The sequence below is a fragment of the Rhincodon typus genome, chromosome 20 (genome assembly GCF_021869965.1).
Source record: "Rhincodon typus isolate 14 chromosome 20, sRhiTyp1.1, whole genome shotgun sequence".
NCBI lineage: Eukaryota > Metazoa > Chordata > Chondrichthyes > Orectolobiformes > Rhincodontidae > Rhincodon > Rhincodon typus.
This window is the reverse complement of record NC_063351.1, coordinates 13180924-13193551: the sequence shown is the minus strand read 5'-3', so window position 1 is coordinate 13193551 and position 12628 is coordinate 13180924. Positions and strand designations below refer to the sequence as shown.

Below are 12628 nucleotides of genomic sequence, written 5' to 3'. Positions count from 1 at the left end.
TGCTCGGCGTGGTGTTGGGGGGAAGAGCGAACCCTCTTGGGGAAGCCCAGCTTGGAGCGTCAAGAAAGGACTGTAATGTTTGACATTGTAATGGTATTTCTTTATTTTTCTAGTCTTATGCTAAAACCAAGTAATGCTGAACTTATTAACTTATTTCTTTATTTTTCTGCCAGTAACTAAGATTTTTTACCTAGGTACTTTGTACATAAAGATGATGCCATGTGTGATGACATTATACACTTTTCACTGTACTCTTATACCCTGTACTTGAGTAGACGTGAGATGTTTTCTAATCAATCTGTTCAGATGTTATTACACTCCTCTGGAGCATGTGGGAGTTGAACTCGTGCTACTCCAGCTGTAAATGGAATCTGCACTATCTTTTGAAACCTTGTTTGCAATCTAGTGATTAAAAACAGAAATTGCTGGAAAAACTTAGCAGGAATGGCAACAGCTGTAGAGAGAAAGAGATAACAAGGTGTAGAGCTGGATGAACACAGCAAGCTAGGCAGCATCGGAGGAGCAGGAAAGCTAACGTTTTGGGTCTGGACACTTCTTGGACCCTTCCTGCTCCTCCTGATGCTGCTTGGCCTGTTGTGTTCATCCAGCTCTACACCTTGTTATCTCAGATTCTCCAGCATCGGCGTTACTACTATCTCCCAGCTGTAGAGAGAAATCTGTGTTTAATGTTTCGGGTCCAGTGACCCTTGTTCAGAATGGAACAGTATTCTCCAGTTCTGGAGAAAGATCACTGGACCCAAAACATTAGTTCTACTTTCTCTCCCTAGATGTTGCCAGACTTTTTTTGAGTTTTTCCAGCAGTTTCTGTTTTTGTTTGATTTCTAGTATCTGCAGTTGGCTTTTTTTTTTTTGGCAGCATAGTGAGTTTTATTATGTAAGCACCATAAGGTAATGGTAAAGTTGTCATAGTCCCAGTGGGCCATAGGGCTGCTCTCTCTCTCTTTGAGAGAGACAACTGGTGGGTTTAACCTGTGTGTTGTCGAACCTTTAGCAAGGAAGGAGGATGAGAGGGTGGAACCTTCAAAATCACAATATATCAAATAGATAAATGGAGGCTTGCATTTATAGATCATGCCTTTTTCAATATCACCAGCCATTTCAAAATATTGTGTGGGAGGCCTTCTTTCTGATGAATTGGCAGTGTTCCTACTTCTGGACCAAGAAACCTGAGTTCAAGTCCCACCTCCTCCAAAGGCATGTAATAACATCTCTGAACAGGCGATTAGGAAAATAAATTTTTAAAAAAATTCATTTTGTGGCCAATAGAGTTCTTTGCAGCAAAGCCATTAAAGTCATTTCAGAAATACAACAGCTAATCTTAAACTCAAGAATGTGATAATGACCAGGTAACCTGTTCTTGTCATGCTGAGTGACATTTGAGGAAACTAATCTTTTGGTGAGTTGCATCTAGCCTTTTTGCACGTTTTTCAGAACCCGAAGTTGAAAATACAATTTTTTTTTTTGTTTTTTTGCCAACATTTTCTTTCTTTTCTTGGCAGAATGGAGCCTATAATAACATCTAAGTTGTCATTTATACAACCACAAGGAACAGTGAATGACGAACAGGATATATCTGCTGTGGATGATTTTGAAGACATTAGAAAGGATTTGATTATTGAACTTTGCCAAGAAGAAAGTAAAAATGCATCACATGTGGTATGTATATAATGGAATTTGGGGGGCAGACAATGGCGTGGTGCTAATGTAATTTTGCTGGTAATCCAGAGATCCAGCCTGATGCTTTGGGGACATGGGTTCAAATTCCACCACAGTAGGTGGAATTATAAAGGGTTGGTTTCATGGCACAGTGGCGATGTCCTTGCCTCTGGGCCCAAAGATCCAAGTTCAAGTTCTACTTGCCCTGAAGGTTTGTCACACAACTTGTCTGAACAGGTTGATTAGCAATAAGTATAATAGAATTTGGCAATTACATAGCAAGATCCATTCGCCAATTGAACTTGGGCTGATGTGGCAAGTAATTTTCCTGGACTTTGTATGATGGACTGTCTTGTTGGAAACTAAGTGTGTCTCTTTGGCATTTGCTTCATCTTACATTCAAAAATCTGGCACCTATCCCAGGCAAAGAAGGGATTGGACCTGTTTTGTTGGTGCTAGTCTGACCCATCCAATTTAAGAGTCAGAGTTGCTGTAGAAGTACAGACTTGTTTCACTTTTGTAGTCTGGAGTGATAGAAAGGACGTTAGAGACTGCAATTAATTTTCAACTCATGGCTGTCCAGAAAAGTCTCCTACTCTTTTTTTCACACACTATTGGCATGGTTTGGAAGTATTTACATGTTTAAACGCAATCTATTTGGCCATTTTTTTAAGCATTTCTGTCTTAGTAATTAAGACTTGGAGTGTAACTTGAACCTGGTATCTCTGATTTGGAGGCAGGGACACTACCCACTGCATCACAAGATCTCCAACTCCACCATCTACTATTCGTGTTCCAGATTTGTGATTAAATCCTGCTCACTTCACTGAATGAGTGCAGTTTGCAGTTGAGATGCACACGTCCTGACTTGGTTGCTGCCACTCCTTCATCTTTACTAGATCAAAATACTTATTTATGTTTTTGTTTTTATTTCTTCACATGTAGAGTTTGAAAATGTATGAAACTTGTGGTGATTTGCTGATTTTTGTTTTTCACAGGCTATTCAACAAAAATGTTTGGGTTCAAAGGATCATATGTGTGTTCATCTTCGTATCAGACCTTTTACTGAAGCTGAAGTTGCACAAAATGAATCTCAGGCTAGTTATCTAAATTACTTGGGAACAGAATTTTAAGTAGATTTATTTCATTAAAAATTATGCTGATCTGTCAAACTTGTGCTCCTTCTAGGACTGTGTATCAATAGAAAACTCAACTAGTGTGATCTTGAAGCCACCGCGAATTTCCTTGGGTTCCAGATGTAGTGATCGAGGAATTTGCCAATTGGCTCAATGCTTTTCATTTACACACGTAAGTGACAAATATAGCATGGTGTGCATTGTATAGCTGAAAGTAATGATTTACTTTTTTGAGCATGCGCTTTTGCGGATGGGCGAGTAGCCTTTATTACATTCGTGACAGTTCTAGCTTAAATCTCATAGAAAAGCAGTTTTACTGGTTTACTGAGTGACAAAAGTTAGTTTATTATCCTTCCTATCTAGGGGGTTCAATTCAATTGAAGTATGATTAAAAGCTGCCAAATTCATGCAAGCTACCATATCTGAGTAAATTAAGTACTTAAAAAATTTGAGTACAAAAAATGGCTGAGGGATAGTATGCTGTCATTTGCTAATGGTTACTTTTCTGGCTTCAAGGTTTGTAGTAGTTTCCCATTTTTAGGAGCTTTGATTTTCCTGATTGTATACTTAATGATCTAGATCTTGGTGTGCAGGGGACAATTTCCAAGTTTGCAGATGATTTGAAACTCTGAGGAACGTCGCATAAGAGTATAAAAAGATATTGGTTCATGAAGGGCAGGTCATGCTTGACAAATCTTTTGGAATTCTATGAAGACATTACGAGCGAGGTGGATAATGGGGACCCAGTGGATGTGGTGTACCTAGACTTCCAAAAGGCCCTTGTCAAGGTGCCGCACAAGAGGCTACTGCATAAGATAAGGATGCATGGCATTAAGGGTAAGGTATTAGCATGGATAGAGGATTCGTTGACTAACAGGAAGCAAAGAGTGGGGATAAATGAGTGCTATTCTAGCTGGCAGTCAGTGACTAGTGGTGTGCCTCAGGGATCGGTGTTGGGACCGCAATTATTTACAATTTATATAGATGATTTGGAGCTGGGGACCACGTGTAGGGTGTCAAAGTTTGCAGATGACACTAAGACGAGTGGCAAAGCAAAGTGTGCAAAGGACTGTGAAACTTTGCAGAGGAACATAGATACATTGAGTGAGTGGGCAAAGGTCTGGCAGATGGAATACAATGTAAATAAATGTGAAGTCATGCATTTTGGTAGGAGTAATAGTAAAAAGGATTATTACTTGAATGGTAAAAAGTTGCAGCATGCTGCTATGCAGAGGGACCTGGGTGTCCTTGCGCATGAATCACAGAAGGTAGGTCTGCAGGCACAACAAGTAATTAGGAAGGCAAATGGAATTTTGTCCTTCATTGCTAAAGGGATTGAAATAAAAAGCAGAGAGGTTATGTTGCAGCTGTACAAGGTGCTGGTGAGGCCACACCTGGAGTACTGTGTGCAGTTTTGGTCTCCTTACTTGAGAAAGGATGTACTGGCACTGGAGGGGGTGCAAAGGAGGTTCACTAGGTTGATTCCGGAGTTGAGGGGGTTGGCTTATGAGGAGAGACTGAGTAGATTGGGATTATATTCATTGGAATTCAGAAGATTGAGGGGGGATCTTATAGAAACATATAAAATTATGAAGGGAATAGATAAGATAGAAGTAGAGAGGATGTTTCCACTGGCAGGTGAAGCTAGGACAAGAGGGCATAGCCTCAAGATTAGAGGGAGCAGATTTAGGACTGAATTGAGAAGGAATTTTTTCACCCAGAGGGTTGTTAATCTATGGAATTCCTTGCCCAGTGAAGTAGTTGACGCTACTTCAGTAAACGCTTTTTTAAAAAAAGGTAGATTTTTTTGAACAATAAAGGAATTAAGGGATACGGTGAGAACGCAGGTAAGTGGATCTGAGTCCACGAAAGGATCAGCCATGATTTTATTGAATGGCGGAACAGGCTCAAAGGGCCAGACAGCCTACTCCTGCTCCTAGTTCTTATGTTCTTATATTGACAAGTTGATGGAATGGGCCAATAAGTAGCAGATGAAGTTAAAAGCAGAGAAGTGCAACGTGATATATTTTTGGTAGAAGCAACGTGGAGGTGCACTATAGAATAAATGATGCTCAAGAGCAGAATCTCCTGGTTTATGAGCTTAAGTCACTAAAGTTGGTAGAGCGAGCAGTTAATAAAGCCTCAGACACTGCATGCTGGTTTTATTTGTGGCATAGTGTGCAGGGTAAGGAGTCATGCTGAATTTGTATAAGGAATTAGTTCAAACTCATGGAGTATTGTGTACAGTCTGGGTGCCACACCTTTTTTGGGACAGATGTGAATGTATTGAAGGGAATGCAGAGGAGACTTAAAAATAGTTCCAGGTGTCAAGACATGAAGATAGATTGAAAAAGTTGGGACTGTCTTTCTTGGCAGAGAAGACTTTCAAAATGATCCTGAGAGATTTCTATAGAGTAGATGGAGCAAAACTGTTCCCTTTTTAATAAAGGATTGAGAATGAGTGGGCACAGAAGCAAAGAAGAATCACAGGATCATAAATCCCTACAGTGTGGAAGCAGGCCATTTGGCCCATCAAGTCACACTCTGCCACCAGAGAGCATCCCACCCAAACCCACCCCTACTGTAACCCTGCATTTCCTATGGCTGATCCATTTAACATCCTTGGGGTTACAATTGACCAGAAACTCACCACATAAAGAGTCACTACAAAAACAAGTCGGAGGCTCTGAATACTGCAGTGAGTAACTCACCACCTGTGTGCATGAAGCCACGATTAACAAGGCAAAGATCAGGAGTGTGATGGAATACTCCCCACTTGCCTGGATGGGTGCAACTCTAACGACACTCAAGAAGCTTGACACCATGCATACAAAGCAGCCTGCTTGATTTTGCACCACTTCCAGAAGCAGCCATTCCCTCCACCACCAACACTCAGTAGCAGCAGTGTGTAATACCTACAAGATGCACTGCAGAAATTCACCAAAGATCCTGAGATGATACCTCCCAAACCCATGGCTGCTTCTATTTAGAGGGACAAGGGCAGCAGATACATGGGAACACCACCACCTTCAAGTTTCCTTCCAAGCCACTCACCATTGTGACTTGGAAATATATTGCTGTTCCTTTGCTGTCACTGGGTCAAAATCCTGGAATTCCCTCTCTAATGGCATTGTGGGTCAACAGGTGGACCGCAGTGGTTCAAAAAGCAGCTCACCACCACTTTCTTGAGGGCAACGAGGGTTCGACAATAAAAAATACTGGCCCACGTCCCATGACTAAATTTAAAAAGTGCATTTACCTTTGTTCAGTCTCCGATAAGTTGTGTTACTGAAGACGAACACCATTTTTATCTATTATTCCCCTCTTAAACATTTATGCCGTGTAGCTCCTTTTGGAGGCTGGGTTTACAGATGTATATGGACCAAACTCTCTAATAAAATCAAGAGAAGAAAAGTAATTTGGTTCACTGAAGTAGATTTGCAAGCCACTTATGACCTCTAGAAACAATTTTCTTTTTTGATTCCAAAAATGATAAAACATTTTTTAATTAAAAAGTTGCCCATCACATTTCAACTTCAAAAAAGAACATTAAAAGTAGACACCTGTAAGTTTAAGACCTCCTTCTCGAAGTACCTTCTGGTTTTAGACTCGCCAGTAAACTGAAAGCAGGTAATCATGGCTGTGTTCACACTAATGAGTTTAAATTTTTGGATGTGAAGAGTTGAACTGACTCTTAAGCATGAAATGAGAAGTTAGTTTATGAAATGCATAACCTGACAAAATTATAAAAAAAATATATTTAGTAAACACCCAAAGCGAATTATGCAGGGGTATGGGGAAAGGAGGAGGCAATGTAATTAGCTGAATTGGTCTGTCAGCTCTCTGACACAGACATGAGGAGCCAAGTGACCACCTGTTGTGCTTTTAATGCTCTAATTCTGTGTAAAACAGGGTCTCAATCCAGGTCCTAATTCTGGGTTCAAGCTGTGTACACCACTGCCAGTGTTAATAAACAGTTTCCCTCGATTTGCTGCATTGGAAGTGTACTTTCCATCATGGGTTATTTGTTAGTTGCTGTTAGTCTTCATTGACTTTGCATAATATAAAACTGTGCTTGGTTGACACACATTGAATTATCTTTTGAAGTCTTCCAGCGGAAAAACAAGTTTTTAGAAAAAATGTGAGTTTTATGTCTGCTAATTCTAAATATTAGGAATATAGAGCAGGAGGATGTCTTAAATTTCAGGAGTAGGTAACACAAGCCAATCCTGGTCTATGATGTGAAAATTTTGCTCCATCTGAACCACATGTTAGATTGGACTACACTTGTAACAATTTCTGGGTTGAAACTTGAAATATATTCATACTAGGAACAGCTAAAGGCAAAGATTCTATGCCTAAAATGTATATTTAATCACCTCTCTCAACTTGGCTTGTCTCATCTGCAACTTTAGCCATTGCTTAGGGCTTTTCCCTTCCACTTTCTTTCTTGCTATCTGGTTTCCTTTAGCTTTGTACCATTTTTAGGTGAGAGGATGGAATTTTTTGGACCCTTGTTGGGACAGGAAACAGACACAGTGTTCCTCTTTTGGTTGGTCCCACGTCTCTGGAAGAAAGTTTCCATTCTCCTCATGCCTTAACATCTGGGGCTGTCTGTCACCACATTTCCTCTGACACTGTCCTGCTTTGAACCAAATCAATCCATAATAGCTTCAACTCTACGAACAGCAGGACATATAAATACTTCTCCTCTTCCAGAGTGGCTTTCGCAGATAAACATTTGGGCCCTGCTCCATATCAAAAAAGCAATTTGCCCCTCTGTAACAATATGGCAGATTTGCAGACTGTGTGGCTAAAGTAAATAACAATAAAGTGAGAAGAATTACACGTTGCATTTCATGATTTCTCTCAAACACACTGTGACAAATTCAGGCTGAAGGACACAGAAAGAGAGTCTCTCGTTTTCTGAGGCAGTTTGGAGTCATCAATCAGAAAGACACAGCCTTCCTTGTCCTCTAACCACTGAAACACAAGTTCTGAGGTTGTCCCAGGAGGCACAGGTAGCATCCAAGAATGTTCATTTGCAATGCAGGGATTCTAAACTTACAAGTCTTCAGTCCATCCCTAGCCAAGGTTTCCTGATACCGTAATGCCAGCTTGTTGCGTAATTTACAAGTAAGTAAATGCCATGAGAACGAACTTTTTTTTCAAATGAATAGTTAGGGACTGGAATCCACTGCCTGGAAGAGTGGTGGAGGCAGGTTCGTTCTAAGCATTTGAGTGGTTCAGATGACTTATTTTAAACAAACACAACTTTTCAAGGTTATGGGAAATCTCAAGAGAATGAGCATTGTGACTTGAGTACTGTTCAGAGTTGGATTCAATGGATTGAACAACATTTTTTTCCCCGCATAATAACAATTCCACGATTAGACTCGGGGTGGGGGGGGTAGATACTAAGTACAGTTTTGGACAATTTTCAGATACAACTGGGATAACCATTTATTGAAATACTGTATCTAGCTTTCTCCGCGTTAAGTTCCATTGAAACTGCTCACTTTTATAGGTTCATGATGGGATGCAAAGCTAACTCTTTGCTACCAACTGTATTCTTGAGTCTGCATCTTTTTGTTTTTGAACCCACTGTACCTTCTAAGAATATGAAGAGTTCAGGCATTTATTTTTTGTGAAGTTTGAGGATGTGTATTCACTCACCTCTGTGTAACTCCTATCCTTTTGCCTACCAAAACTAATTTTGCCCACGTTCTAGTTCTATAATTCTCTCCTGTCTCTTATTGTGTCTCACTGTTAATAAATCTCTATTGTCTCAACATTAAACTGCTGACCCACGATGTTGTAACCATCGCTCTTGCTCACTTTTATTTCCCCCATCCTGACAACATTGCTAATCATTTGCTGAACAAGTTGCCCGTGTTTATTTCTTTTAGTTAGGGAATTGGAATCCTCTTCTGACTCGCCTCAATGTATCTACAACTTGAACTCAGCCAAGGTTCTGCTGCCTGTATCCTAACTCATTGCAGTTTAAGTTTACTAACCATCCTCTGGCTAACTGAACCATTGACTGCAAACCTCCAATATTTTTGTTAAATTCCCACCTTTTGCTTTCAAATTCTTTCCTAGGCAAGGCCACTTCCCACCTGTAACTTCCAGCCTCTCCTCATTTGAATTCTGCTATCCTCCACTTCCGGCATTGTGCGTATACTTCTTTTTTTGTCTCACTCTTTGCAGCCATGTCTTCTGCTGTCTTCATCCTTCCTTCCTGAAAGCTTGCCTCTTAAACCAAATGTTTGCTGTTCTCGTACTACGGCAATATTATTTTATCTCAGCACTTTGTGCAATCGTATTGGGTACTGACCTAGTGCAAACCTTTTCCTCGTGCAAATTGATATAAATATGCTAAATTTTTTTAATCCATTATTTCAATTCTTAGGTATATGGTCCAGAAACCAAACAAAAAGAAGTATTTGGAGCAGTAAAACCACTTATTAAGGAAGTTCTGAATGGCCAAAATGCTTTGGTTTTTACTTATGGTGTTACCAATGCAGGAAAAACGTACACGTTTCAAGGTTTGTTTTCTTTTTGTTCAAATGGGAACTTGTTGAGGGGGAGAAAAAAATCCTTTTAAAGTCGATGCTGTTTAATTATTCTGTTTTTGTTTTAGGGCCAGATCATGATGTGGGTATCGTGCCACGGTCATTGAGTGTGCTATTCAAGAGTATTGAAGGAAAGATTTGTACAAGTATGAATATCAAACCACAGAGATGCACAGACTTCACTAGATTAACAGAAATGCAAGTGAAAGAAGAGGAGGCTTTTAAAAAATCAGTACTTCAGCTGTTTAGAGAGGTAAACAAGTGCATTTACAGGTGATCAGTTACTTTGTTATTGTTTAAAATATGTATTCTTTACTTTGGCTTAGCACGCTTATTGACTTTAATTCAAACTTGTTTGTGAAAATGTTAGTGGTATGTTTTTAAAAAAAAAAAAAACATTATGGGTAACATTCATTCTAGATGTGTTTTTAAGAGAATGTCACAGCATGGTTAAAGTATAGAAGGTACTTGGACTGTCTTGTCTGTTGTAGTCTTGCAGGTTTTCCTCTTTAAATAATGATTCAAATCTCTTTTGAAAACCATGATTTGAGTCTTCCTCCACCATATTATCAAGCAGTGCATTTAAATTCTTACCATGTTACTTTGTGCTTTGACTATTCACCTTGCATTGGTCTCCATTGGTGCTTGATCCTTCCACCAACAGGAAAGGTTCACCCGATCCACTCTGTCCAAACAAATAATTTTCACTGTCTCTATCAAATCTCTTCACCAAGGACAAATGTCTTGAAACTATTCATGTAACTAAAGTTCCACATCCTGGGAAGCATTCTCGTAGACCTTCCCTTTTTTTTTTTTTCTGCGCTCTCTCTAGCGCCTTCGCATTTTTCCTAAAGTGCAGTGTCCAGAACTGGACGCACTGCTTAGTTGTGGACAAACCAGTGTTTTTATACAAATTTACCATGGCTTGCTTTTGTACTGTGCCTCTTTTGTAAGCCTGGGATCCAGTCGTATGGTTTATTAACTGCTCTCAACTTGTTCTTTCGCCTTCTGATTTTGTGTAGACATTCACAGGTTACTCTGATTCTTCATCTCCTTTGGAATTATACTTTTTCTGTGTTGTTAAATTAATTACTTCACATCTTAGCTGACCTTGCACTACTAAATACAATTAGTGTGTTAATCATATTCATCGCCTGCTCTTTTTTACTGTACTTGAATTTCCAAACCAAAATATTTTTGCACCCTCACTGTCTCTGCATAAATAAGTGGGCCTTCCTACAGTTCTTTATATTTGTTTTTATTATGTAATTCAACTTTGTTTTATGTAAGTGCTGATCTGCCTATAACTTGTTGGCTGATAATGTCAATAACTCCCTGTTAAATTACTATTTTATATCATTGTTACGGATGTTGTGGTGCAGTGATAGTGTCCCTACATCTGGGGCAAAAAGCCAAATTCAAATCTCACCTGGCTCAGAAGTGTGACAAAACATGAACAAGCAGGTTTATTTTGTTTTCTTTTTTTAAAAAAAAACAGCTTTTTTTTTTCTTCTTGGTTGTGCTTCTAACCAACATCTGAAGCTTGACAAGGGAGTTATCTTGGGTATCAATATTACTTTTTAGTTTATGGATGTGGTTCATGGAAACATGCTTATTCAAATCTGCAATTAAAATGCTGTGAATTCTACATAATCATGGTCATAGTAGAGGGTCACTTTTGAATTTAAGTAGAAATAATATATTAGACCACTTAAAATGTAAAGATTTCAATTCTTCTCTTCTCCCCTACAGAGTGATTCATGCAATGGGAGTAGTCAACTTAATTCACTAGATTCTTCAGAAGGTGAGTTGAACAAATGTGCATAAAGCTTTGTATAAATTAATATTTTAATAGTATGCTGGGGCACGATTCTAGATTTGTAAACTTTAATCATGAGCCAACATTGTCTGGAGATGTTTTCTTAGACTGTAAGTATAAGTGAGTAGCTTTTGGCATTGTGGTTTAGGCGTACTGATTTGTTTTGGGTTATGCCTTTTTAAGTTATAGTATTATTCAACATAAATTTAATGTGGTCCTACACATATTTTTGATTAGAATTCAAATGGCTATCAGTCCTCCTGAAACACATTGTACCTTTTTTTAATTTAACAAAACTTTAAGAAAACCGTAAACAAAAGCACAAGAATCCAAGGACCAGAAATCTGAAATAAAAACAAATGATGGGCATCAACCATCCAAAGTGCTAAATATGTTCCTTCCAGAGGTGCTTCCTGACCTGAGAATACCGAGTAACTTTTTTTTTTTGGTTTCATTTTAAAATTGTAATTCCACATTTTAAGTTGTCTTTGCCACTTTGTATATAATTCTAATACACAACAATTTTTAATTCCTATTAATGATCTAGCTTTATACAGCTGAGGTTCTTGATCAGTTTTTTTAAAGAATAGTTGGCTTGGAACACTTATGTAAAATGTAATTAGTAAAAACCACTAACATTTTATGCTTTTAATATCTGCTGCTTGACATTTCTATCTTTAGAAACTTAGACAAAAATTGATATTTTGTATTCCAATGTCTTTGAATTATTGGGACAACAGATTATGAAAATGTATTGATATTCCCTTTTTATATTCAAAGAAATGGCTTAACTGAAGTTAATTGCTTCAATAAAAAGAAGTTTGAAATTGTAGTATTCAGCAACATTACTCACCAGTCAAGCAAATGACGCCTGAAGTTCCTATCATCTTAAATCATCAGCAATCAAATTCTGCTAATTTGAGCAAAGAGACAGGAATAAATCTTTCTAATTTTCAATTGGATTGTGGCAGCAAGCGTAACTATTTGACTGTTCACCCTGCTGCATCACTCAATAAGATCATGTCATTTCCAAACATATCCATCTGTTCAGCCTTGCTTTATAAGACAGGCTCTTCATCCAGGAATGATATATATATCACAGGTTGCCATTGACAAATACCAAAATATCGGTTGTGAAAATTCCCATTGTCACAACAATCTCACATCTGTTTGGTGAGTGAATTCCAGATTTCCACTATGCTTTACATAATATGATAAACCTTCCTGATTTTTCAATTCCTGAGAATAACCCGGCTGTCATTTTATGATTCCGAGATGGTGGGAAGTGCTGATGCTGGAGAATCAGAGATAACAAGGTGTAGAGCTGGATGAACACAGCAGGCCAAGCAGCATCCGAGGAGCAGGAAAGCTGACGTTTCGGGTCTGGACCCTTCTTCAGAAAATTTTCTGAAGAAGGGTCC

General features: G+C 38.7%; 1 protein-coding gene across 1 annotated transcript in view; it reads left to right on the top strand.

Moving 5' to 3' along the window:
• Window positions 1-12628, top strand: part of kif20bb (kinesin family member 20Bb) — an 84104-nt gene that overhangs the window by 2131 nt on the left and 69345 nt on the right. Inside the window, exons 2-7 of the mRNA XM_048609166.1 lie at window positions 1521-1677; window positions 2676-2774; window positions 2866-2985; window positions 9226-9361; window positions 9457-9641; window positions 11141-11192. Coding sequence (XP_048465123.1) covers window positions 1522-1677; window positions 2676-2774; window positions 2866-2985; window positions 9226-9361; window positions 9457-9641; window positions 11141-11192 — 748 coding nt within the window. The 5' untranslated portion in view covers window position 1521. The remainder of the gene's footprint in view (window positions 1-1520; window positions 1678-2675; window positions 2775-2865; window positions 2986-9225; window positions 9362-9456; window positions 9642-11140; window positions 11193-12628) is intronic.